General features: G+C 47.8%; 1 protein-coding gene across 1 annotated transcript in view; it reads left to right on the top strand.

Annotated features, from left to right (window-relative positions):
• Window positions 1-27011, top strand: part of LOC149337567 (ATP-binding cassette sub-family C member 3-like) — a 162192-nt gene that overhangs the window by 119353 nt on the left and 15828 nt on the right. Inside the window, exons 21-25 of the mRNA XM_089553465.1 lie at window positions 4670-4771; window positions 12844-12881; window positions 15051-15189; window positions 16679-16837; window positions 25787-25953. Of these exons, the coding sequence (XP_089409591.1) occupies window positions 4670-4771; window positions 12844-12881; window positions 15051-15189; window positions 16679-16837; window positions 25787-25953 (605 nt within the window). The remainder of the gene's footprint in view (window positions 1-4669; window positions 4772-12843; window positions 12882-15050; window positions 15190-16678; window positions 16838-25786; window positions 25954-27011) is intronic.

Raw genomic sequence — 27011 nt, 5'->3', positions numbered from 1 at the left:
CATTACTGCGGAAGCTAAGGTCTCTCGCCTCTTTCACTGTAGCTGCGCTTTTCTTTCTCTCTCTCTCTCTCGCTGTACTTGTCCTTCCAGTTTCTACAGGAGGTACAGTACGAGAAGGATTTTCGTTCTCTTACTGACGACTTATCCCGTTCTTTGCGCTTCGCGCGCCAGCCGCGACTTTCCAGTGAGAGTGCGCTACTTGTCCGGTGGGACCGTTCTTTCTTTCTCTTTGTTCGTGGTGGCAAGGAAGACCCACGAGTCCTCGATTTCTCGCGCACCCTTTCTTTCTGCTCGATGTGATGTTCGCATATAAACGGCCTTTTGATTTTACGGTTACCAAAAGGCGTTATCGCGACTAGCGGCTTTCCATCCCGATTCCTAAGCTTGGTAGAGCGCTTAGGCGGTTTCTTCTTGCAAGTTTTCTTGCCCCTGGCACTACGGCCTCGTACAATCTTGCACTCTTTGAGCCGTACATGTGTTTTCTCTGCGCGCGTCCCGCTTTCTGTGGGACCGTGGTTTCTTCCGTGACTACAGCGGAAAGTCAGAGCCTGCATGAGAGTGCGTGCCTTTGCGTGTCATGCTCTCTGTGTACTGGCAGCAAGATTCACCCTTGTCCGGCTCCTTTATTTTTCGCCTCCCGGGCAGCGCTTTCTTGTATCTCGGTTTCCTCCCGTGATACTCTTTCCCGCGCGAACGCTTGTACGATTTCTTTTTGCAGTTTATCCTACTACCCAGATCCATGTGCCTCGGCACACTTAGGCGCTTCGCTTTGCAGGATAGTGATGCCTCGCATATTTCTTTACATACGATTCTGAGGCTAGCATCACGGCTACCAACGTCACTGATGTTGCTGATGTCCACCTGCAGGTGCAGCGAATGCTTCCGATGGCCTATACTCCTTGTCATGCGCTTGCCGTTTCTCTCTTCTCGGCGGCCCCACTCTTTCTTTTGCCTGCCTTTCATCGCCTTTCGCTGACAGCTCTCTTTCTTGTGCTTGTCTTTCCTCTCCTTTCGACAGCAGCACTGTTTCTCCTGTTTGTCTATCACCTTGTGGTGATAGCTCACTTTCCGGAACTGACTTTTACTTTCCTTTTTTGTGCTTTCCTTTCAGTTTCTCCAGTAGAATCACATGCTGCTTCCGTCGCCTAGGTTTCTGCTCTCTGATAATATCATACCGATTGTCAGCTGATTCATATGTGCTACCTGGCTCAGGTCTGTCCTTGATGCCTCTCCTATCGTTTTCCAAACAGCGCTTCTCGTCCTCAGCGTCTCTGAGTCTTTACCTCACATTCGTCTTTACCTTTCACGGATGGAGTAAAGTATACAGCCCTCATATCGTCTGAAAGGTCCTGTACTCCACTGTCGTCCAGCACCTTAGTTTCTTCAGGCGCAGAAGAACCGGTGTTTTCTCCTGACATTAGTGCTGACACGCAGCTCTCGTCGTGCTCCTGACGCGTTTCAGCCGATTGCGGATGATGGTAAGCTCTGCACTCAGTCGCGATGTTCCCGCTACTGCAGCTGGTGTCTGGAATGTGAATATGCTCAGAGCAGTGGGAAAGCACGAGACTCGTTTTGCATCGCTCGCCGCAAACACTAGCGCACAACTCAGTGTCTGCAAACTCTATATGCGTACGCATCCGTTGCCCGAAAGTGTCAGGTTTCCGAATTTCTTCGGAATGCGATGGGCAACCGGGTGTGTCGTCCTCTTTGACTTCGTTTGCGTTGGCACTGGCTTTTTCATTAATGTCAAGCCGAACATACGCTCTGCCGTGCCCTGCAACTACTCCTGCTTTTGTCGCGCTAGGAGGTCCACTTTCCCCTAACTCCGCTCCAATCTCAATAGGCGAGACCTCTGTAAGTGCATCGTCCGATGCTGCGGATACCTTATCCGAAAATTCAGAGGTTTTCTCAGTTCGCCAGTGCACGGCATCTTCCACTGTTACAGCAGCCACGTACGGACTACCTTCCTCTGTGCCGTACTGGAAGGACTGCTTCACAGCTACGCACTCTACATCTCTGTCACGATCGTCCAAACCTTCAGAATTTTCCAGCCACTCTAAAATGTCGGCTTTAAGCTGGTAGGAAGATCGTAAAACGATTTGGTGCTATTCTGCTCGCGCTGGTACCTTTGGCGAAGGTCCGCCGGTGACAAGTCATATCTCGTCAGTAGAAAGCCTTTCAGCTCATCATAGTCTACCAAGCCGCCGTCCAGCAGGCGCTTGGCAACGTCATACGCTTCGCTGAAAAGAATGCCTACCAACTTCTGTGCCCAACCATTCCGCTCAGCGCGCTTTCTCTCACAGGCGCGCTAGAACTCTGCCAAATACTTCGCAATATCCACGGCGATCACGAAGGGCCGCAGCCTGTCTCTCGACTGCCGATTGTTAGTCTCAAGCAGAACGGATAATGTTCCATTTCTCTAGAAACTCATCCGATGCGCTTCAAGCTCTACATCCATCACTTTCCTAACACGAGCACGCTGTTTTGTCTCAGGCTGCTTCCGTTTTTCTGCCTCTTCGCGCTCACGGCGTTCTGTGATCTCCGCCCAGGCCTCATTGGCTTCCTCAGCCGTTACATTCTCCTTCCGCATGATCTCAAGAATCGCATGCTTTCGTTTTGCGGGGCCCAAATCAATGCCCAACTCTTCACATATTTCTTTCAGTTCCTTCAGTTTGATGTTCTCCATCGCTCACAATAGCCTCTTGCAGTTTGCCCTTTTCTTAGAATTCCCTTGCCGTTCACTACTATAGCGCTAATAGTATGACACGCGCAAGTAATTGTTTCCATAAACGCCTCGTTTACTCCCTCTGCACCAGCTTTCGTTTCAAAGCACTCCTACTAGGCTTGAAACAGCAAAGCTCTCTCCAGTGCTACATGCAGCCCTACTCTGAACTACAATCACGTGTGCTAGAGCAGTCTGGTGAATTGAGGGGAAAACATCAGGCACTCACCGCGCCGAGGTAGCTGACGCCGGTCGATCCCGCAGCTGCCATCCACTGTTGGGACTGGGAGTCCGAGCCTAGTCACCACAGTTGGGACTGGAGCATCTCAGCCTGCTGCCTCTGTTGCGCAGAGCTCAGCCAAGAAAGGTCGAGGCGACGGTGAGTCAAAGGACGTTTATGTAAAATATGTACAAGAGCTTTACATGATTGGTACAGGGGCCGAGAGCACAACGGGCTAGCACAAAGACGTAGGGCGGCCCCGGGAGGGCGTAGCTCCGGCGGGATGGCTCGTCTGCTGCCCGTCTGCTGCTCGGGCTCAGCTCGGCTCTGTTTTTATATCCGCCGGTGACCGTTGCGGCAGCCAGCCGTTCAAATCCCCCAATCAGATCACGGCACTGACCGCCGTTCAAATTGGACGAATGGTCAAGTGGGCTCGAGCATTGAAGGCTTGAAGCGTCGTAGGAGTCTCGAGCCGACAGTGAGGAGCAGGAGGAAGGGTCTGCGCCGGCGAGCCAGGATGATTCATGCTGCAAGCCGCGACATGCCCGATGAGAGTCTGGGCTTGCTTTGCGCGACGGCGGGCGCACGGCGCTGGTTTCCAGAGAGGCCAGCGGAATGTGGGCTCGAGCACAACAGTATGCATAATTATATAGCACCATTTATTTTTCAACACGTACATGTTATTCGACGAGCGCTCCTCTCCAGTTCATGGTTCCAGGTGTGTGTCGCGTTTCTGAGCAGCCTGCGCAGACCCAAAGTGCTACATTCCACGTTTCTCGCCAGTCTCTCTTTCTTTTTTTCGCAGTAATCACTCTGTGGATTATTCCCGTGACATCCATCTTCCGTTGGTGCATTCCTATGTCTTGCCATGCTTTGCTCATGTACCAGTAACAAACCTCCGGTTGCGCATTATGACGCGCTTGCCATATACTCCTCCTTCCAAGGTTATCACCCTGGGAGTGGCTCCCCTGCAGGCACCCTGCAGTGGTGCACTCCTCGCACTTGCCATACACTATTCCTTCCATGGTAACCGCCCTACGTGCAGACCCCGCGGGAGCAACCACCCGGTTGAACCTCCCGTTGCCGTTGAACCTCCCTTCGGTTTAGCCACCTTAGCCACCTAGTACTGCTACTACTACATCAACGCGAAACGCAGAACGGGCCTTCAACATCTGTCGCTGTAGAGAAACACGAAAATATTCAACGCAGCTTGCTTCAGTGAAACATGGTTTGTTCTGAATGCAGCTGCCCGACGCATAAAGCCGGTCGCTTCATATATGGTTTTCTAATTGTTTTGCCATATTAACGCGATAGTGTTAAAGAATCTGTTTCCCAGAAAATCGGGTGTCGACCATGTCGGCGTTGGCGTTTTGAGGGAAAAATCATGAGCATGGCTCTGGCAGGTGGTCCCCACAGAGCGACCTAGAAAGCAGATGGGGCACCTAGGTCATGTTACCTTCTGGCGTCATCACATCCTCAACTTAGCAGGTGGCAGTTAAATTGAAGTTTGGCTCCTCGGAAAGAGCAACCAGGGCCATTGCAGGGCATTGACGCATCGCTTAACCGCTACACCACTGCGCCAGGAGGGGTATGAACCCTCCCAGAGGTTTATGAGTACAAAGTAGAGAATGACCTTCTCAGAATTTTGAGAATGAAGAATGATCCATTAAGTTTTCGTGTCAAACTCTTAATGCGGAGCTTGAATGTTCCTTCCAACTGTTTTCCAGGTACCACTTTCCCTGATGTCACTGGGCGTGACGCTATTCACCGTGCTGCAAATGATAGTCTCCTTGGAGCGTTGCATCGAATACTCAGAACTTCCCCCAGAGGTAAGGTTGCTGGCATTCTGCTGGGATTGTAAGGACTGTACAAGCGCTATAGCAGGAAGACAGATAAAGACGGAAACACAGTGAGCTTTTTGGTGCTTGTACTGTCCCGTAATGGTCAACCAAATGAACCAAACACTGCCGCTGGTTAACTTTGCCTTGGCTCTCACCAAACCACTGTGCCCTTTGTAATATGCACTGTATGCACTTTTATCAGCTCAATGTACTTCACCCCGGGAAGTGAAATGGTTCCAGAACACTAGTGGTCGTTTCTGCATCTGGAAATATCAACTGTTCTGAAAGTCACCAACATGAATATTTCTGTGATAATAAGGGGGACTGTTGTATCGTCTAAGTTTCGGTTTCGCTTTCACTTTGTCCTTACCGTGTTTCAGTTTCGCTTTCACTTTTACCGTACCGTGGCGCCATTGTCTTGTGTATAAAATGCTTTTGTAGATGTTATTAAAGACAGTTCGTCTGAGACCCCAGGAGCCTCCTGACTCTCTTCGGCGCTCTCCTGGGCCCACCATACAAAGAAGCCCGAACACTACAATGGCGTCGAGGATGGGATGTTTGGCAGTGCTGCGCCGTGGCATGCTTGTTCCTGCGTAGTAGGCAATGGTGGATTAGCCAAGGTAGGTGGCAGTTTAACACTGTCATAAGTGGACGATGACGAGGGCACCTTGGTGAGTCTTGATGCGTTCCAGATCTTCCCGTCGTCGAGGAGAAACGACGATGGTCCCTTCCTCGCGATCACTTTAAGCGGCTGACTGTAGGAGGGGTCACCTTTGAATGGCACTGTAGGCTTCTTTACACGGACGAAGTCATCTACTGTCACCGTTGTCTGTCTTGCCGCCCGGCGAGCATCAGCGTATTTCTTGCTGTTTTGTTGCATCCCCACCACGCGTTGGCGCATCCGACGAAGTTCTGTTGTCGGATCAGTAAAGAAGGACGGTGATGGATGTCCAACAATGTCAAGCCGTGTTCTAGGCAATCTTCCGTGCAGTAGCAGAGCGGGAGCTATCCCTGTAGTAGCATGAGGCGTGCACCGGTAGATGCCGAGGTAGTCAACGGCTGCTTGACGAATGGGACGATGTTCGAGCAAAGCTAGCTGAACGAAATTCTTAAAGACGCGGTTAAACCGCTCGACTAGCCCATTTGCTTGTGGATAATAGAGAGACGAGTGCGTGAGACGAATGGCGCGCTCGTTCAAGAACTGTGTGAATTCTTGCGACGAAAACTGAGGTCCATTGTCGCTAACAATTTCGTCGGGGTAACCTTCGCGGGCGAAAATGGACACTAAGAAATTAGTCACTGTACGTGTTGAAACTTCACTACAGAAGTGTACTTCCGGCCATTTTGAGAAGTAGTCCACTAATGTAATAGCGAACCTACAGTCTTGCGGGGCTCTTTCCATGGGGCCGACGATGTCGATGGCCAGCTTTTGCCATGGGCGCTCAGGCAGCGGTACCGGCTGAAGAGGAGAAACCGCAGTCTTGGCGCTTTTGTCGGCTGCCTGACAGACGCTGCAGTTATGGACGGCAAACTCGACTTGCTTGTGAGAGAGAGAGAGAGAGAGAGAGACTCTTTAATGAAGAGCAGAGAATTTAGCCGGCGCTTAAAAATCGCTGGCATGCTACTCTGCGTAGGGAGGGGAATTTGGGAGATAAAGACAGAAGGAGAGCAGAGTGGAAGAGGTAAAAAAAACGAAGATAAAATGCGGCCATGAAATGGGTACTAAGGATGCAATGGCGAGAATTGATGTAACCTATGGAGTGATGGAGTGCATAGTCCGTCAAATGGGCTGACGAAGTTCACTGCATGAAGAATGCATGAAGGTGACGTGCAAGTGAGTTTAAAGCTTATCAAGATGTCCAATGTCTTTTAAATATGTGAATAGAAAAGTCATTGCAAGTCTATGTTGCCTAAGGCAGGCTAAGGGACCTAAAACTTTGTCCATTGTAAGGGGCACTGAGCAGAGCTTCTGCATGCAATGTTCATAGTACGCACGCTCGTTGGCATATGCAGGGCACTCAAGCAAGATATGCTCCACAGTTTCTATCGCGGCACAGTTGTCACAGTGCGGACTGTCCATTTGTCTAAAACGGTATCGTAAGCCGTTTGTATATGCAGCATTAAGACGAAGTCGATGATAAAGTGTTTCCAGATGTCGAGGAATTCTGGGTGAGAGTCTTGATCTAAGATGTGGGTCGATTGAGTGAAGAAATTGGTACTGATATGTCGGCAAACTCCAAAGCTTGTCCATGCCTGGCCACCAGAAGCGTTGCCGTAATCGCGCCTTGGTACGAACTATTCCTGGGTGCGCTTCATGAGCCGTAGCTATTAGCTGCGGTGTCAGCGAGAGGGGAACAACCACTCGTTCTCCACGCATTATCAAGTCGCTGACCACGGAAAGTTCTTCGCGCGCAGTGAAGTAGGGCTGCAGTTCGCTTGAAATGAACTTACGGAAAGGCCAAGTCGACTCAACATAGGCCTTGACGTCTTTCAAAATAGGGTCCTCGCTAAGAGCCTTCTTGAACTGCTCTTTTGTGAGGCAAAGGGGTGTAATGAGATTTAATATAATCTCCTCCTCAACGGAAACGTCTTCATGTGAAACAGAGGCAGGAAGACGAGAAAGGGCATCCGCAACGGCGTTCTCTGATCCCTTACGGTACTCTACTGTGTAATTGTAGCGGAGAAGGCGTCCGGACCACCGTGCAATGCGAAGAGGCCGCCTGCCCGTTCCCTGAGAGGACAGGAGGGAAACTAAGGCTTGATTGTCCGTGCGGAGTGTGAAAGGACGACCCCACAAGTACGTATGCCAGTGCTCGCAGGCCCAAATGCATGCAAGTGCCTCGCGCTCTCCAACCGCATACTTCCTTTCCGCCGGAGATAGCGTACGAGATGCAAATGTAATTGTACGTAGCTTGTGCCCGTCCAGCTGCTGGAGAACAGCGCCAAGTCCGCAGTCAGATGCGTCCGTGGAAACAATGACAGGAAGAGTCTCGTCAAACATTTGAAGTACCCGGCCGGATTGAAGCAAGGACTTGATACTTCGGAAACTAGCGTCTGCAGCGGCAGTCCAACTGAAAGGTTGGTTCTTTCGAAGGAGGACTCGCATTGGTTCAACAATGTCAGCGAGACTCGGGAGAAACTTCGCGTAGTATTCGACTAAGCCAAGGAAAGAGCGGAGTGCAGTTTCATCAGTGGGGGCAGGAGTATTAATTATCGAATTCACTTTTTCCGGCATTGGCGAGATACCCTGGGCGGTGACCTTGTGACCCAAGAAGGACAGCTCTTGTACGCAAAAAGTGCATTTGTCATTTAGTTTGAGTCCTGCATTCTTGATGCGCTGAAGAACAGCCGTCAGGTTGGTCAGGTGCTCCCGCTCATTCCTGCCGAACACGATGATGTCATCGATATAGAAAAGAACACCTGAACATCCCTGAAGAATTCGCGACATCATTTGCTGAAAAACGGCAGGGGCCGACGCCAATCCAAAGCAGACTCGTTTGAAGCGGAAAAGCCCTTCATGGGTTATGAAGGCGGTTAAGTCACGGCTGTCGGGGTGAAGCGGTACCTGATGGTAGGCTGATGCCAAGTCCAACTTCGAGAAGTGGGTTGCTCCTACGAGACTGTGCAGGAGCTCTTCTGTGTGGGGAAGGGGAAAGCTGTCCGTGACGACGGCTTTGTTGGGTTCTCTCAGATCCACACATAATCGGATGCTACCGTCTTTTTTTCGTACCACGACAATGGGAGATACCCACTCAGAAGCGTTGATACGCTCGATAACGTCAAGTTGTTCCAAACGGTGCAGTTCTTCCGTTACCTGAGGTCTAAGTGTCAACGGAAGTCGACGGAGCTTCGATGTTACAGGTGGAATGTTGGATCTAACTTTGACGCGATGAATGAACCCTTTGGCCATTGCAAGGCCTTTGTCAAAAATGGTTCCGAACTCGGCAGACAGACATTCCGGAAGGTGTCTATTCTGCTCATTTCCTCCGATGGCAGAAGTTGTTGAAGTCTGAAGACAACTCAGAGAGAAACCGTCAATGTGCAGGTTCAAAGATTTTATGGCGTCAACACCAAGGAGAGACGTGCCTTGTAATACAACATAGAAAAGAATAGAGGCGGAGCGGTCCTTGTAATTTGACTTCTGAGTAAAAGCAACCACGTACTGGAATGGGCTGTTGCGAAAAATCGAGCAACTTCACCTTAGGAGAGTAAAGCGTTGACGTTATCACCACCCTGGCTCCTTCCACCATGAAGATCAAGATCATTGCTCCCCCCGAGAGGAAGTACTCCGTCTGGATCGGCGGTTCCATCCTGGCCTCCCTGTCCACCTTCCAGCAGATGTGGGTTACTCCTACGAGACTATTGACTCAGTTATGCGATAAATAAACTCTACTATTCAGGCGGCAGTTTTCAGAGATTATAAATTAGCACAGATTAGCATAGATGAAGATGAACATTCGATTCACAAACACTGCTATCGCTGCTTGTCTGTCCTCCATCGGACTAATCTTAGACTGCGTTTACCGGTGCTCCCGCTCTCCCGGTTACTTTCAATTTAACCTCGGCTTCGCAATTGGTGAAGGCACCGGATAACACATCCGCCCTGGAACACGCCAGCCGTACGCTTCGACACTCGCGGTGCTTGAGGACGTTGAGCGCTAAGCAGTGCAAGTAGACCTGGCTGCCATATGTGCCGCCCACCGTCGACAACGGGACGAAGCCATTTTCAGCGGGACCAATGACGTGATGTGGAAGACTGGCTCTTACCTAATGATCGGTCATTCCTCTTCAACAAAGGGGATAATAAGACAAAACTGAGTCACCTTAACATTGCAGGAATGCATTTAACGGCCACATTCTCATCGTCTTTGTCCGCGAATTTGGGTTCGTTCTTGCGGCATCAGTCCTTTGTCTTTCTGTGTACAGCGCTGAAAATCTCACTAAAATAATATACGTGTAAGAAAAACAGTTTTCAATGGAATTCCCACCCGCACCTCTTCCCTCCTGGACGAATGTCTTAGCTACTTGACGACGGCTTCAAGGTTGCTGTAGCTGTTTGCCTCTGGTATTTCTGTTCACCTGATAACGACCTGCTTACTCTTAATTCAAGAATACAAAAAAAGGTGGAGAAAGGAGGTGGCGGAAAAGCTACTCTAAAATACCGAGCAAACGCCCCCTTCCATGCAAGTTGAAATTACAGGCAAAGTTGAAGGGGGTGCTATCGCCGAACGGCACTGAAATTCATGATGGCGGCAGCGAAATTTTCCCGCCAGAAAAAAGCGTAGTTATGCGCATGCATTCAGAATTGTATCTTTGGAAACATGATTTGTTCGGCCGAACAGTACTTACCTCTATGTTAATCACTTTCATAGTCAGCGAAAGAATGCTCCGAGGCGGAGGAACGCATCGTCCACGCCTTCACTGAACATCGGCGGGCCGTACATAGCTTTCGTCGAAGTTTGACTTCAACGTAATTTTGCTGTAGTAAACTCAAAATTCTTGCCCCATTCCCAGATCCGTTTTCGGTCGAGCTTGAAGTGTCGGGACGTCTGATGAACGTTTTTCTCGTTTTCTCGATGCCTCTATATCAGCTCGGTTTTTTTTTTGCCACTGAGTAGGAATGCATCCAGACCTAACACCGCCAAACCAAAACGACAAATGGCGCGTGGCGACCGGGCTACAGTGAACTAAAATCCGTCTGTAGCACAGGGATGGGCTGAATTAGATTCATGAACTGGATATGAAGGGCAGTGTTGTCTAGGCGTGGTGTGCGATAAGGACGCAGAGCGGGGAAGTGGGGGTGGGGAATACTTAAGTATCGTTTTGAAACACGGAGAGTACTGTTTTGTGTTCTATTTAGGGTTCCATCACGCGTTTTTAGGGCACGTGCTTGTACTGTGGTCGTTTTATTTTTGTTGAGCTTTTCTTTGTATCTCACACTAAGCAGGCATGATGTAAGACATACGTCACCAGTTTTCTCACCTCAGTGCTGACTACTGATGCAGCTAAATGAGTGCATGAAGTTTTGTTTACTGGAAAAATACGCTATGTACACTGGGCAAGACAGGGCAGAACACACGTGCAATCCTGCACTGGTTAAGTCAGGAGTAACACGAATTATGACGCAATATTTTTTTACCTCAATGGTGTGGCTAACTTCTGGTATTTAAACCATGAGGTGGGCATACGATATTGGTACCCCTTGAGGACGAACTTCTGAGAAGCCTCTGGTCGCGCGGCTGTCAGGAAACTCCCAGCTGAACACTCGCGTTGATGATCGCAGCAGGTCCGCGAGAGCTACTCACGTTGCAGTGACCATATTGTCTTGTGAAAATGTTTGAACGTTGACAGGTCGGAAGCTGAAAAAATCCAACACATCTTCAAGGACATCAACGATAACACCTGTAAAAAACGTTAGCCAGATGTGCACCTTTGTAGAAGTCGTCAAATTTTGCCGCAGCTTCAACGAGTGGGGCAAGCCGAGTCATGACTCTCCAGCACCCGACTCATGTTTATGGCTGACGCCCACAGCTGACAACTTCTCGATGCTGCCGCAGATTAATGCATTTGCTCGCGAAGAAGCAGCGCGTCCGCTTCCCCCTCTGCTGTGCCCTGAAGAGCTACCACCATATTTGGCTCCGGCTCTCCGGCATGTCATTCAAGAGGAGATTAGCTTAGGCTCTTCAGTCCATCTAGTGGCCACTGTGCCGCACAACCGACGATCGTTGTATCTGCTACGGTGGAAGAATCTGTGGTCGTGTGGAACGGTACTGTTGCAGTCTCTAAGTCGCAGCACCAAGCTGCCTAAACACCCGGGTACTGGCCTCCACCGAGTCAGTACTCCGCTCCTACTGAGCCGCCATGAAGTGTCTCTTCTCCCCTGATCGTTGAACACTCCACAGTATGATTCAAATAACGCCGCGACGCGGCTACTTCTCTCAGATGCGATGTTATATCAATGCTGCCCAAGAGGAAAGCTAGGTAACACAGTTCTTCAGGCAAGAACTGCGCTCCTTGTACATAAAAGGACTAAGATATCAGCAGCTCATCTTGTTGAAATTTTGGTCGCGGTGCTTGTCCACAAAGGTGCTGGGGTTCCTTTCATAGGCGCAAAGCTGTATCGCTCGATAAAGAAAGTAGGGATGTCAATTTCTGGACTCTCGCGACATTTGGAAAGCGCTCAGCTCATCAGGCCGTTCACACCTTGTACCGTTGAACCCGTCATCCAGGACTTTCTCTATACAACAGACTTCGTCGCTCTGCCTTCTTGTTTCATGCGATGTCTTGGGCTCGGGTATCTTGTCGCACCAAGATGCTATAATCGATTGTGCTCGGGCTGAAGTCGGGTTATCTGCGCTATCCGATCCTTTGCCGAACGCTGCTTCTTCCGTTCTCTATTTTAAAGCCATCGTCTCCCAAGCCAATGACCTTTCTGAGTGTATCTCTCTACTGTGACTCTCTTATCCAAACACTCTCGTCTTCACGCCTGCCGTATGGTTCTGCGTCAGAAATGTCTTCCACTGTACGCACTGTATCCTCTTTCCTCTCCGTACTTGAGCTAGTTGACGGGCTTGTTGGTTCTGCATGGCGAATATACACCGCAAGGTAAAATATAAGGGCCAAGAACAGTGAAAGTGCCCGCGTGTGTCCTTCACAGTTTTTGTTCCTTGTCTTGTGCCTCACGAAGTATATCACCCTCTGCGTAGTCTTGATCTATAACCCGTTTTCGTGCTCTACTGCCTTTCGCCACGGCGAATGCCTCACATCGTATCCCTTCTCATCCGTGTGTGCGGTGACAAAACGCCGCACTCTGTGCTCGATCCGGCTGCTACAGAAGTGTTCTTTCCCTTCATAGGCGCCCATCTTCAACCGCCGCAGCGGACAGATCTCAACCTAATTCCGCCAGTTCCGCTCCTCTTTTTGCTGTAACCTAGCTTGTTTGGGCCGGACCTCCACTCTCACCCATCAGCAATGCCCACGCACTGCTGCGGTAGCGCCTCGTTTGTGGCTCTGCATAAGAGCGCCAAAATGCTGCAGTCCAAGTAGACCAAACGCTTTAGAACGTCGTCATTGAGCCCTCAAGCAGAAAATGGGCTCCGCCTATTGCAGATCAATAAAAGATAGGTCCACTGGTTTGCCAGTGGGTTACCGCCGCTTTAATATAGGGACGTCTACATGACAATGACATCTAGGCACATGACTAAGTACGTCTGCGTGAATATGACATCCACAATGTGGCACCTGCCTTAAGCATTAAGACGCAGAAGCTCCTTCCCGCTGCCGACTTGCAGCTGGGATTGCCAGCTTTTCCACGTACGGCGCTTCATCTGCGTCGCTCTACAGTTTCGATATAGCATTAGCGCTACGTACAAACCCCAGGATCGCTTTTCGTCTCGACGTTGTCGCCAACCCGAACGGATGCTACCCCTCCACGTGCTTTCCGCCGCCATGCTTACCATTTCGCGATTCTTGCTAGTCTACTTCATCGGCGCAGCTATAACTCAGAGGTGCGCATGTGGTTGCAAGTTTTTTGTGGTCACTTACGTTCGCATATGTGTGCATAATTACACTCTGACCCCCCAATACGAATAGGCAGGAGTGTTCAAGGCATAAACGTGAATTTGGCTGCTCTATTGCTTTCACTAGATGTGAACTTCGTGCTGAAGTACATGCGCTCGTACCACGTCTGTAAACGTCGCAAGACACCACCTAATGGTTCAGCTGGAATAGCAAGCGTTACCTTGCTGCCACCATGGCGCTCTTTCCCGCTCTCTTCTCTTGTGTATGCGTGTGGTCTCTGGGGCCTTTAAATTACAATAATTAATTACCGACAAGCCCAAGAAGAAATTCTCTTGCCAATTACGCCTCTCCGAATACAACGACATTGATTTATAGGGCCAGCTTCCTGACACTGGAGACGATTACTGAGAAGCTGTCGTGGGTATTGATCTTACGAAGATCATTGTAAGAATCATTGTCCTTCCGTATTTCGGAGCTGGAGACATCGGCTGCTTTATTTTGCAGCGATTCGCCTTTTTCCACGGCGTTTCTCTTTGGCCGCTCAGTGACAGCGGAGGTGTCTTTTTGAAATTTTAAAAATCCTTCTCATGGAGCGAATAATTCATAGAACTTTTCAGCGTATAATCCTGATACCACAGACCTGACCGATCGGTTAGATCTAACCCGCGGGGACATGCCGTCTGTGTGCACCGCTTCCAGCCACTGAAAAAGAGAGCTCGTGCTTTCTATGTCACTTATGCTCAGTGATACCGCTACACAGCGTACTACCGGCTGCTGTCCTTTTTATTAAGGCGAAAGCCTTTAATGACCCATGCTCGCGGTGTCCGTCCGTGCAATAGAATCGTGCCAACTGGGGCCTCTCCTCCGCGCAGCGGCGCAACCTCCTCCCCTCCTTAGCAACTGGCGCGCCGGCGGGGGCGCAGATGTGCATAGCAACCGTGACGTCACACAGTAGCGGTAGAACGAGCGCGCGCTCGTTGGCGATGACAGCTGCACCGCCGCTCCTTCGCCAGACGTCTCATTGCAGTCGAGTGAGCGAGACGCATGGCTCCGAAGCGGTCTATTGATTCCGCGCCAAGCGGTTCGGGGAAGCGGCATTGGGTTGACCACAAGGCTTTCGCGAATGCTCACTTTAGAATTTCCAAACTGTCTCCAAACTCCTGGTCTCTGTCTCTGGAGGCGAGACTGTTCATGTCCAGCGCCTCAGGCCATACTGCGACCCATCCGTCTTGCCTGAGCTGCCAGTCGCCAGAATGGTTTTCCGTCTCCCCAGGGGATGATTGTAAGACGAATATGAACATTCCCTTCAGTGGCGCTGCTATCACGGCGTGTGTCTCTGCACGAGCTGGCTGACTTCGAAACGCTTTAACCGCTGCCACCGTTGTCCAAGGTTCTTTCAATTAAAGCGTGCCTTTCAGGTGCAACATTTAGTTTTTCATAGTGTCCTTCGCTCTGTCCTTGGTACTGCTGTGATGCATTCATTAGCTGACATTTGTAAAGTTCGCACTACGACTGAGCAAGAGGACTCTGGTTCGCGTGTTACTTTTAAAGGTGAATATCGACATTGGAAACAGGGTTGAAGTGATTCTTTGATTTGTCATGCGATGGAAAGGAATTCAATCAGTATGTTGGAGGAATCTGCTGTGCAACCAGCAAGCCTTAGCAATAGCAGCCGTGTGCAGCTATGCATTGCAGCGCTATCTCCCTTTGCCTCTCAGAGCGATGTTCCGGCCACCAAGGGCGGGAGGAAAACTTCCACGGAGTCTTTGTCCAGCTGGCCGAGCGAAGGGAAGATTGAGTTCCAGAACTACTCAGCCTCTTACCGGCCCGGCGTGTTGCCCAATGTACTCAACGACATAACATTCGTTGTAAATCCAATGGAAAAGGTTGGTACATACCACAAATGACTTTTCAAATCTGAGCCGAGAATTACTCTCTGTGAAGAATATTGAACTGGCTAGTCTGGATGACAAATCTTGTTTTCTGGTTCAGACTGATTGCGTGTGTTGTTTGTGAATTTTTATGCAGGGTTGAGCTGCTGCACAACGCCATCATCTCCGCTCACCTTTTTTACAACTACTTTGCTGTGCAGTAATTTACCTTACTCTACTGATTATATGTTTTGGTAAATTAAACCGTTTGGTTCACCCCTTCTGTAGGATAGGTTAATACGACTTCTGTTCGCCCTTGTATGTTTGCTGCCACTCTTCTACTTAGGTTCCCAGCCATAAACTTAAAATCACTTATGTGAATAGAACGCTAAGAAAAGTGTGGCTGATTGTGTGCTTGCTACTGCATTTAGCGCTGGTTGCATTTGTGGAAGTAATATTTACAACACCTCTTCAACATACGGTAGAACAGATGATATCAGATTTCAGTTCTTTTTTGCCCGCCTATAAAAATGGGGTGAAGGTGCGACATTTGTTTTCCATTTATGCGACTCACAGAGTACTCAAGCGGACACTGTTTAGGCTTCTTTTTCATTTTTTATGTGCTGCTTTCTTGCTATGTACAATCACTTTAGAGAGGTGCACAGTATAGCAAAAAATGTGTAGAGGCGCGAGTCTCAAGAAAAAAATTATCTCGCGAAGGTCCTGCACAACGAACCACCTGCACATCGGCATAACTAGTGCCCTTAACATAAAGAAATTGCGCCCGTCTTCAACATGGCTGCAACCATTCGTCTCCGTAAACGAAAGATCTTAAAGATGGAAGTTAAAATCTAGTCCACATCTTAGCCGTATTTTTTAAGCTGGCTGGTCTGATTGGTACTCAAATAAAATAGGTAAAGGTACTCGATGGCTGGCGAACGCGCCCAGTGAACAGTTTGGACCTTACGCCACTGCAGAATTAATATAACGTGGCACATTTATAGATTGGCTGCAGTAAAGCCCTTAAAGCAATCATTCGGAAGCGCTGATTCACGCTGTCATATTTTCGCACTCTTCTGTTTATGAAGCTGTAGGCCGTAGACTGTCCTGCTTCCACGCACAGCCCAAAACGCTACACTCTAAACATGAATAAGGTTACGTGGGAATAAAATGGGGTACGGTGTCCTTTATTATACTTCCTTTTAAGGGCAGGGTATGCTGCCGAAGTCCCGGGGCCGATTTCGATCATTAAGCATACACAATGCTTACTCGTAGCAACGCAGGCATATTTTTCCAGGAAAGCACAGTACCCTGATCCAGCTAGGAAAGGAAGGAGGTATTTAACGCTGAACTGGAGGTCTTCAGAGGACAGCTTACTCCCTAGTTGTTTCCATATAGGCAATTTTTTTTATCGTTTAGGTCAGGCATTGTGCTCAGAGTTCGCGACATGCTCGCGCACCGGCACCCATTTGCAGAGATGTCGAGGTTGTATTCCCGCTTTCAGGTCGGAGTGGTGGGCCGCACTGGAGCGGGCAAGTCATCGCTGGTGCTGGCACTGCTGCGCATGCTCAGGCCATCCGAAGGCCGCATCGTCATCGACGGCATGGACATCGCCCAGGTGCCCCTCCGCAAACTCCGCAGGAGCATCACCGTCATTCCTCAGGTTAGAGGGCGCGCAGTGTTTCAGCCTGGTTTGCTGTATGTTGTATTGCTGCCTTCTTGAGCAGTGAAGTGCTACCTCTTTAGCTAAAGCGTTAATCCTAGTTTCGAGCTGGCACGTTGCATTTTATATGCAAAACGCACTGAATACTTTCTCTTGGTTTTGTATTGCATTAAGACCAGCGCTGGAGCTTTCTATACTAACTATAACTGAGGCGCTGCGTCCTCCTCCCTGTCGTCCAAATTTGGACTGATACCATCGGGACTGAAAGCGGAATGAGAGAATGTGCACAGCGATTCTGTCATTTCTCATATTCTCATATGAGAATATTCTCTCATATCAAGCCCGCCCTGACCTCGACTCACTTATCTGCATAATTACCTACGGATCATTATGGCCATATGGGGCCGTATTATGTACCGATTTATTTAGTTTGCTATTTTATTTGGCCGTGGCGTCATTGTGAAGAAAGCAAACATGAACGGAAGCAAACCGCTAAGCAGCAATGCAGCTGGTATGGCCGCGCTGCCGCCGCACCCCGTCCGACGGAGTAACACAGTCCTAGGTTCTCCGCCGCGACTGAAGTTTCGGCAATAAAGCACGTCAGACGCATTGAACGCGCCTTCGTTAATTGTCACTTGTGGGCGTTGGCACCGGTTGGCGAGTGCAACATGGACTTGAGACCTGTTTATGTAAATAGTGGCATCACGGGCATGTTTCTGTCACCACCAGAGTGCCGTTGAGTTAACGCCCTACGGTAAAGGGATCAGGTAAAGGATATAGTTTTTTACAGCTTACAGCCCATGGGTGTTGTTTTCTTGGTTAAGCTGAACGCTTGTCGCGGCCCTCAGATTAATTTTATAATGTTTTATTGCCTATTTTATTATTAAATTCTAGTGCGCGAAGCTTTTGTAATTTTCACCGGAACAGCGCGCACTAAGACACGGACACGAAGGGAGACACGCCACGCAGGAGCGCTGACTTTCAACTGGTGTTTATTGTTTGGAACGAGGCATATATACAGTTCTAACAACACAAGGAAAACAAACCATCCATTCATAGATTCATAGTCAATTCATGCATGTCGCACTGAACAAGGACGATAACAACATTATCATTTTCCCTTCGCTAAAAATGCCAATTATTTAGAACCGATCGATAAAGAGGGGCTACTGACGCATGCGTCTTTAGACCAGGCGATGTGCGCTGCTTCGATTATTTCGCGTGTTAATTGGTCACTGTGTTTACTTAAAATCTGTGTTCGAGTGAAGTCAGGGTGGCAAGTTTTGCTTTCACAGTCTCTACAGTGGATCCCGAGATGCCCTTTTACTGTGTTATGCACGTTATTATTGTGCTCCTTCAGGCGTTCATTGAGGCATCTCCCCGTCTGACCCACATACAGCTTGCCGCATGACAAGGGAATGACATACACTACACCTTCTTCACATGACACGAATAGATTTTCATGCTTGATGTCGCATTCTCTGGGAACGAAATCTGTGTTAACCATTTTGCACATCTTCTGAAGCTTATCCGGAGCCGAAAACATAACCTTAACACGTGCTCTATTCGCTATCTTTTTTAGTCTGTGGGAGAAATGATGAATGTAAGGCACAACAGTAGTTTTTTCTCTTTCCTTCCGCGTAACTGAATCTGCCTGCTCCCCTTTTCCATTTTTGCTCAAGCTACTGAGAATAGATTCGGACACTGATACTAGTAGCTGCTTGGGATAACCAGCCTCAACGAGCCGATCAGTTTGGAGAAGGAAACTATCTGTGTAATGTTTTATGTGACAGTTGTACGGTCTGTGCTTAACCACTCTTTGCTGCGGCACCCCCATCCCCTCGCACTGTAATGCATGCAGTAGGTCTTTCGTTTCAATGAATAAATGAATAAATGATTAAAATGAGAGGACCTCAGGAGAAAAGGGGGATGCCACAATTTCAGCGTAAGTACGATATGCCTCGCTGGTAATTTAATGTAATGCGCTAGCTCCCTGAGTAAGAGCTGTTTAACAAGGGTCGGATCAACGAGGTTTCATTGTACACCTACGAAAAAAAGGAAACAGTGTTAAAGGATTTCAGAGTCACGTTTATAAGCCGGCAAAATTTCTGTTCAACCGGCTGTGGGCAGGCAACGCGGGTAGTCTATTGCAACGGTGATTTCCTCGAATCAACCAAGCACTGTAGAAAGCAGGTAACCTATATGACAAACTCATCCCATCGCGAAAATTTGCGGAACGATGACGCTGCGCAAGGTGTGCAATAGCAACAGCTCTGCTGTTTTCTTGCGGATCGACGCTGCGCAACTCTTTGTCGAGCAGAAACTGCTGAAGAAAGGCGTTTAAATAAATTTAAACGTTTTTTTGTTAATAACGCAGTCGTCAGCAAACATTCGAATATGGCAATCTAAGTTCCCAGCCAGGCTGTTAATTTAACCTAAAAACTAAAGCGGCCCAACGATAGGTCCCGGGGCACGCTATGAAGACTGGTAAGAATTTATTTTTTTTTTGATGACTGATTGGAAAGGGATAATTAAGAATTTGGTTTATCGATGCTCGTATGTGAGGTTGCAAGTTTAATCGGAAAAGTTTCAGAAATTAGCGCTTATGAGGTACCCTGTCAAATGCATTAGCAAATCGAGAAAAACTGCGTCGGTTTGGAGGTTACCATCAAGGTTGGCATGCGGGTTATGAAAGAAAATGGTCAGTTGACTTTCACAGGAGTATCCTTTGCGGAATGCATGCTGCGATGATTAAAAGAAATTCTTTAAATCCAGAAAGTGCATCATTGTAGAGTGAATGACGTGTTCCAGGAGTTTACTAGTTATGCTGGCGAGTGATATGGGGCGATAATTAAGTGGTGAATGTTTGTCACTCAACCTGTGGACCGAAAAACCTTCCCTTTCCAGTCGTTAGATAAGGCACCTGTAGAAAGAGACTGCGAGAACAGCAAGATTCTAAGGAGTATGATTACCTTAATAACTTAGTATGATGTCGTCAACGGCGGCAGATGAAGAGAACTCTGGTCTATCTATTACGCATCATATGCTGGTTGCAAAGAATGTATTGAATGATGGCTGGAATTACAGTTATTTGCTGAGTCGCTGTTATGAGGGGGGGGGGGGGCGGTTCCTGTTCGTCAGTGAATACAGACATGAAGGCAGAATTAAATATGTTAGCACCCTCACCATCGGAAATAGCATTCCCGAAACCATCAGCTAGGGCAACTGTGCGCAATTTGAAAGCTGTGAAATTTTAGTCAGGTTATCTGTAAATAGTTGGGCAGGTCGATGGGATAAAATGAACTTTCATTGTTTTTTCTGCGACCAGGTTTTTTCTGCGTCTTTTCCGCGGCGCAATATTTCCATCATGCGCACTCATTTTCATTCTGTTGGGCACAATGGAACAAACATTTCTCTTTATTTTCTAATCTTCCCATAGACTCGGTGAAGTGTGTTTTTTTCTGGTTTGTGCGAAAGTTGTTTTTGGGAACATATGTGTTTGGGAGTTCTTTATTTTATGTGCAAATCACAATCAGTTATTTTGGATGCTTTTTACTGAAATGAATGTTGAAACAATGAGAACAAGGACTCTGGCTCCATGTTGATTTCCTTATTGCTTGCTTTCTTGCAAACAATCATTTGTTTGGTAGTTTCTCTTATTATTGGGGTGAAGATAGAAGACACATGGATGATTTCGTGATCGCTAGTTTTCCGGAGATAAGCAATGGGCTTGAGTCTGTCGGGGTGGCTGATAGTATGAGGTCAAAAATGTTAGAAGGTTAAAATCTAACCACACATCCACAAAGGCACGGAATTCATCCCGTCTAGAAATAAGCTCATGGGGGACATTTCAACCTATGCGAGCATATTTACCATCTCCGCAAAGGACGACAGGTGCACTAGTTTGTTTTGTTGCAAATTTGTCCAAAAGGCTTGCAGTTTTGGAAAGAATTCAGTATTATTCTGAGGGGTTCTGTAACAAACTCAAATCAATATGGATACAGGTGTGGCGCGAAAAAGGAGCCATAATATTTCGAGATCTGATTAGATGCTAATATGGGAGCAGTGTAGATGATTGCTTGTAGTGATAAGGGCGTCGCCCACTCGGGAGCCGTTGCGACCAGCGCGGAAAGAAAAAAATTTTGTAAGTTGGACAGAACTTCTGTGTCGCTCACATCATCGGTCAGCCAAACCTCTGTCAGCGTAAGCAGTTGCTGCCCTTTGAAGACAAGAGGCTGCACACTATCGCACTTTGAAAGAAAACTGTAAAAGTTACTATATTGATAACCGAAAAGAAAACATTCTGCCGAGGGGAGGAATCGCGCGGATTAGATAAGTGATTGTGGTGAGGGTCTTGTGCCACAAGGAAAACTGCCCGGTTTCTGCTTTCGCTAACGCAACACGATGTTTTCGGGCTTTTTGGATAGTGCGGGCACAGTCTTCTCCAATGCTATATTCCGTACCCATTAACTTTCCTTTCTCCATTTGAAAGAACAGTTTCTTTTGTTTTGAAACACAAAAATTTCGCCATAATTGGACTTTGACTGTCTTCGTAAGAACAGGTCACGCCGTAACAACATCCCAAGCGATATGCTTGGGATGCTTACGTACCCATGTAAACAAAAGTTTCCAAAGCAGCTTTATCACTTCGTAGTGCATGCATTATTCATACTGCACAACGCGAAAGACAGAGACAAAGAGCGAGGCAATGCAAACACGACACCTCGTTCTATGGCTCCGTATTCTCCGCTGCTGCAGCATGAATTACAACAGTTCTTCAAGCTTTTTGTCCTCCAGAAGCGCCTACGATGTCGTCCCTTCGTGAAGAATAAACATGTTCATGCTCAGCGATATCTACGCACTGTCTGTCTGGGCTCTCAGGTTATCTGATCCTTGTCCTGACAATGCCTAATTCGTATTTTTTTCGGATTCGATCAATGATTCACGGGAATTAGAGTCTGGAAGGCCATGAAATATCAAATTGTTACGGCGTTACCTGTCCAAGGTTAGTAACGGATCAAGGCTAGTAACAAGACAGCAAGTTTCAGTGGCGAGAGACTTGGCGGATTCTATGTGAGATTTCAGAGAAGGAATGTACTGAAAAAGACTTTCTAGGTCTGCTAGGCACTTGCTCATATCAGTAATGGTTTGCTCGACAGAACACATCTGACCCTTAAGGTTCTCTACTGGAGTGATTATTTGATATTTACTGATTGACAACTTCCTGAGTTGAGCGAGCACAATATCAAGTTTGTGCGAACCAGGGTTCGTCTCAATAACGCTGGACAGAAGAAGGGATTTTACAACAAAATAATCACCAACCAGTAATAGAAATGCAAAACTGCATGATCGGCAGCTGTACCAGGCAATGGTGACCACATTTGTTTAGAAAAAAAAGGAAGCACAATCTAATAGCCTGCGTTGCGGAATCAGCGGATGACGAGATTGTCATAGCACAGCTACCGAGCGCAGAGAACACGGGCGGAAGGCGGTGCTGTCTATACGTTGGCAGGCTGATGGTCGTCGCTGTCGCTTGCGCTAGCCACCTGGTGTCTAGGATCGAGGGAAGAAGCGCTGTTTTCACCGAGTCCTCGGCGGCGCTCAACACGAAGAGTCCTCTGGTACCGCCGTAGAACGGCTGTCCCGGGCCCTCTGCAACGAGGAACTAAGTGTTGAATATTGCTGGAAAGACACAGGCGTGTCTTGCGCGAGCAGCCGTGTTGCAAAAATTAGTGGATGAGGCTGCGTCACGGCCCAGCTGCCGAGCACACAATTGGGCGAGTGAGCAACCCTTATAAACACACCTAAACAAAACTTTCCGAAAAATTCCAAACAATTTTTCTCGTCTCGCGGAGTACCTATGGAGGCAGTCATTCGTTAAGACTTGATGAGTGCTTTTAACAAGAATTCTAGAAAGTATGCTGCTTAAATTCGAAGCCATCTTTTTTAAATTTCATGACAATTGGCATTGTGAAGCGGGAGATAACACTAAAAAGCACTTTATTCGCTGGGTGTTTCTTCCAAGCGGGCCAGCTGCTCGTGCAGTCCGACAGGCTGCCGCGTCTTATTTGAAATACCGTTCAAATTAGTCAGCCCATACAGCGTCATATGGAAAAGCTATTCTCAACCGCAAGGGAAAGGGGACGAAAGAAAAACAGGCACTCGAGCACACTACGGCGCAGGCGATACCCGGCCGCCTACGGGTTTGGCGTCTACGAATGCCACCTGTGTGGTAAACACTGTGTTCGTTCGACGCCTGTTGCTGCGCTGTCTTCGTTTAGGGTGCTGTTTGTGGAAGGTTGCCAAGGTAATTCTATATAGGATGTCTTGCTTGAACGACTTTATTAGTGAGTAAACGCAGCGATCGGGGCAGCATGTGGGTCTATACAGGAGCCTTGCGCGATTTTGAGAAACACCCATCGCTTAAAAGCGCCTTTCTGTGTATGCGCGGTTTCACAGCACCATTTGTCATGGAATTTCAAAACGATAGCTCAAAAATGCCATAGCATATTTTGCCAGGCTTTCATTCACAGCACTTGCCAGCCGTTAAGGAATAACCGCTTCCTTGGGTGATCTTCTGGAAGCGATAAATAGTGCGGGAAGTTTTTCTTTCATGCGTTTCTATGGGTCGCGTTCCCCCAAATTTGTGGTTGAGCCCCAAGCGGCGCATGTAGTGGTGTAATAAACATAGACCGCCTTTCTAGTATTAACTTGGTTATTCTTGACGAAGGGAAAACATTGTAGGCGCCTCTGGAGGACAAAAAGCTTGACGAGTTCTTATAATTCATGCTGCAACAACGGAAAAGATGGGGACAAGGAAAGAGGCGTCTTGTTTGTCTTGCCGCGTTCCCTGTAGACGTTGGTTGGGCAGCGTTTGCACGCAAACTAGGCAAGCGTAATTATGTGGGCCACTTTACCAAATAAGAGTCTGCAAAATGAGCAATGAGTTATCACCCTAGAAACAATATTTATTGTTACGCCTAGTTTTAAACTAGGGGTCGTTCTTAAGCACAATCTTGAGAAGAAAAATGCGATATCATCTGGTGGCCTGCTATTGCGTCTGGAAGGAATGTTTAATATTCTTGGGATTTTCCTACCAAAACAGTTTAGGTTTATAGGTTTATTGGGGTTTAAAGGGACTATGAAACAAATTAATTGAGATTACGTAAAGATAGGCAATCCATCACTCGTCACCCCAGTGAAAGAATTTTCGAGCTAGCATGAATAACAACGAAGTTATAGACGATTAAAAATCACGCTCCTCCTCTCCCCCCTCAACTCATACACGCGGAGCACCAAGAAAAAATAAAGAAAACAGCTCCGGGACTGGGCTCCGCCCATGAATACGTCATTCGCTGACGTTCGTTTTACGACTTCCGGTTGTCGCACTCCCGAGGAGCACGTGCGTCGGCAGCGTCTCTCCGGTCTCGGCGCTTTCTTTGCTCCCGAACTCCCGGCAGAAAGAGGCGGCAGAGGTAAATTGAAAACATATGCGTGAAGGCAATGCCCTGGCCCGCGCTTGGCCGAGGGGGTCGCGCGGCGCCTCGAGCAGACGATTTTCACCGCTACCGGAAGTGTGCCCGTGACGTCGTAGCTGCCGCGGCTCAAGCGAATGACAGCGTGTGGTGGCCTACCGATGTCATGGGACTAGTGACGTCTTTTTTCCCGGTTTTGGTTTCAAAATCGCTCCCTACGAAGACACCAAACGGCCCGCGAATTTTAAAAAACGCGATTTTTAAAAAGCCATAATAAATTGCCGGCTCAGTTCCGAAGACTCATACTTGGTGTCAGTGCTTCTGAGCATAACTTCTAACATTTACAAGCGGCTTTTAATTCTTTTCATGGTCCCTTTAACGTCCCGAAGCAACTCAGGCTATAAGGGACGCCGTAGTGAAGGGCTCCAGAAATTTCGACCACCTGGAGTTCTTTAACGTGCACTGACATCGCACAGTACACGGGCCTCTAGAATTTCTCCTCCAAAGAAATTATAGCCGCCGCGGCCGGTATCGAACCCGCGTCTTTCGGGTCAGCAGCCGAGCACCGAATCCACTGGGCCACCGCGGCGGGGCACCAAAATAGTTTGGTTTGGTTTTATGGGGTTTTACGTCCCAAAGCGACTAAGGCTATGAGAGTGGTTGGAACCAGTTTCATTGCCCTTATATAGCTTGCATGTGTTACTACCTTCTGGAATGTTCCATTACCTTCGATCGTGAGTAATTATACTAATCTGACCCACTAATCGGCAAGAATCAAAACGCTAATATCCACTACTGCATCTTAGTAAATTTTATAGGGTGGGCCTGCTTGCAAAAATTTGGAGGTACTTTGGAATTTTGGGGGTGGACCAACTTTGAAGTTTTGAGGGTCGTGACTTTTCCACCAGGTTGCACCCTACCACTGTGGGCACTTTGTGATGACGTCACAGTGCCACGTGACCTTTCTCCACTAATAAGTTTAATCACTACCTGCCACGGAGGACAGCTTGCTCACAATTCGGGGAGTTGTGCACCTGCCACGGAGGGCATGTTTGATGACGTGCGAAGGTAACGGGGCATCTAAATCCGGTAGGCCGGTTGCCACCTGCCATATTCTGCAGGCTATGCTATGTCGTTAAGCTCACGTAACCTCTCCTTCAACCAGTCATGGAATTGCACGACAGCGCAACCGGAAACTTTTTGTGTAGACAATTTATGCGCTATCACACTCCTACAGAATCAAATCGAGACACTCCCTATATGTCACAGCCTTTATTTTCTGTCTGATCAAAGCTTTAGGCAGCCCCGAAAGCCAGAAAGATGCGCCGGTGTTCGTATCCCGAGCGGTGCTGATTTATTGAACGCTCATTTTATCTGCAGTTACTGAAAAGGTGGGCTAGACGCGTTTAGTCGACAGACTGGGCTTTAAATATTTTTGTCATGATCTTGAAATAAAAATTGTGCCGTATTCTAGGACCCAAGCCTGGTGAGAGGAACACTGCGAATGAACCTGGACCCGACGAATTCCCATTCCGATCGAGAGATCTGGCAGGCCTTGGAGCAATCCTACCTCGCGAAAGTGGTCTCCACTGACGCCAAAGGCCTGCTACTAGAAACAACAGATAGCGGTGGCAATCTCAGGTATTGTCAGTTCTTACAATGACGTGATTAATGTTGGGTATGCATGACCCTTTCTATTGTACGAAATGGGCGAGCGGCGATGGTAGTGAATGTCATCGCCGCTTGCACATAGGGAAAATGGGGGCGCAAACAATACAGAGACACAGAAAGAAGACAACAGGACGAGCGCCTTTCTTTCTGTGTCTCCGTTTTGTTTGCAACCCCATTTTAACCACTAACAGCTTTCAAGTAGCCCAACTTTCCATTATGCTGAGCCCTTTTGCACCTTCCTCTTTTTCGGTGATATTTAAAGTCAGATGGCGACTACCCATCACTACGATTTTGTAGCCTTCCGTCGCAGCGTTGGCGGCCAACATATTTATTTATTTATTTATTTATTTATTTATACAGAATACCCCTAAAGGCCCTCGAGAGGGTATTACATAGGAGGGGCACAGGCAATTGAACAGAATAAAAACAAAAACAAAAAAACCACAAATATAAAACAAACATCAAAAGCACAAATAAGACACTTTGGATGACAAAAGTAAGCAAAAGAATCAATCAAAAGCACAAATGAGACACTTTGCATGACATATAAGTAAGCAAGAGAATCAAAAGAATGGCAGCGCGGCAAAGAACGAAGATTACTGCAGTATTAAAATTATACAAACAGAACACTAATACAATGAATCTTTTTAGTAACAAACCCTGCAAAAAAGGAAGCCATGAACAAATAAAATAACAATGTATGCGAAGAGTTAAGCAGTAGTTATTGAAGATATAAGTTTAAAATATTTATCAGGATCAGTGGTGGTTGCGATATGTGAAGGCAGAGTGTTCCAGTCAGATATTGTGCGTGGTAAGAACGAATGCGCATAGATAAATGTTCTGCACGTGAAACGTCTAACTTTAAAGGGATGATCGCGGCGGTCAAAAATCGAAGGAGGCAAAGAAAAAAAGCCGTTATCAAGTGATGGATGATGATAAAGTTTATGAAAAAGTGATAGTCGTGCAATTTTACGGCGGAGACATAAATCCTGGAGACCTGCGCGTTTCTTTAAGGCTGTGACGCTGGT

This window comes from Amblyomma mixtum, chromosome 7 (assembly GCF_055824585.1).
Source record: "Amblyomma mixtum isolate Tamu chromosome 7, ASM5582458v1, whole genome shotgun sequence".
Lineage (NCBI taxonomy): Eukaryota > Metazoa > Arthropoda > Arachnida > Ixodida > Ixodidae > Amblyomma > Amblyomma mixtum.
The sequence above is the reverse complement of the archived record's forward strand: the minus strand, read 5'-3'. Positions and strand labels throughout refer to the sequence as shown.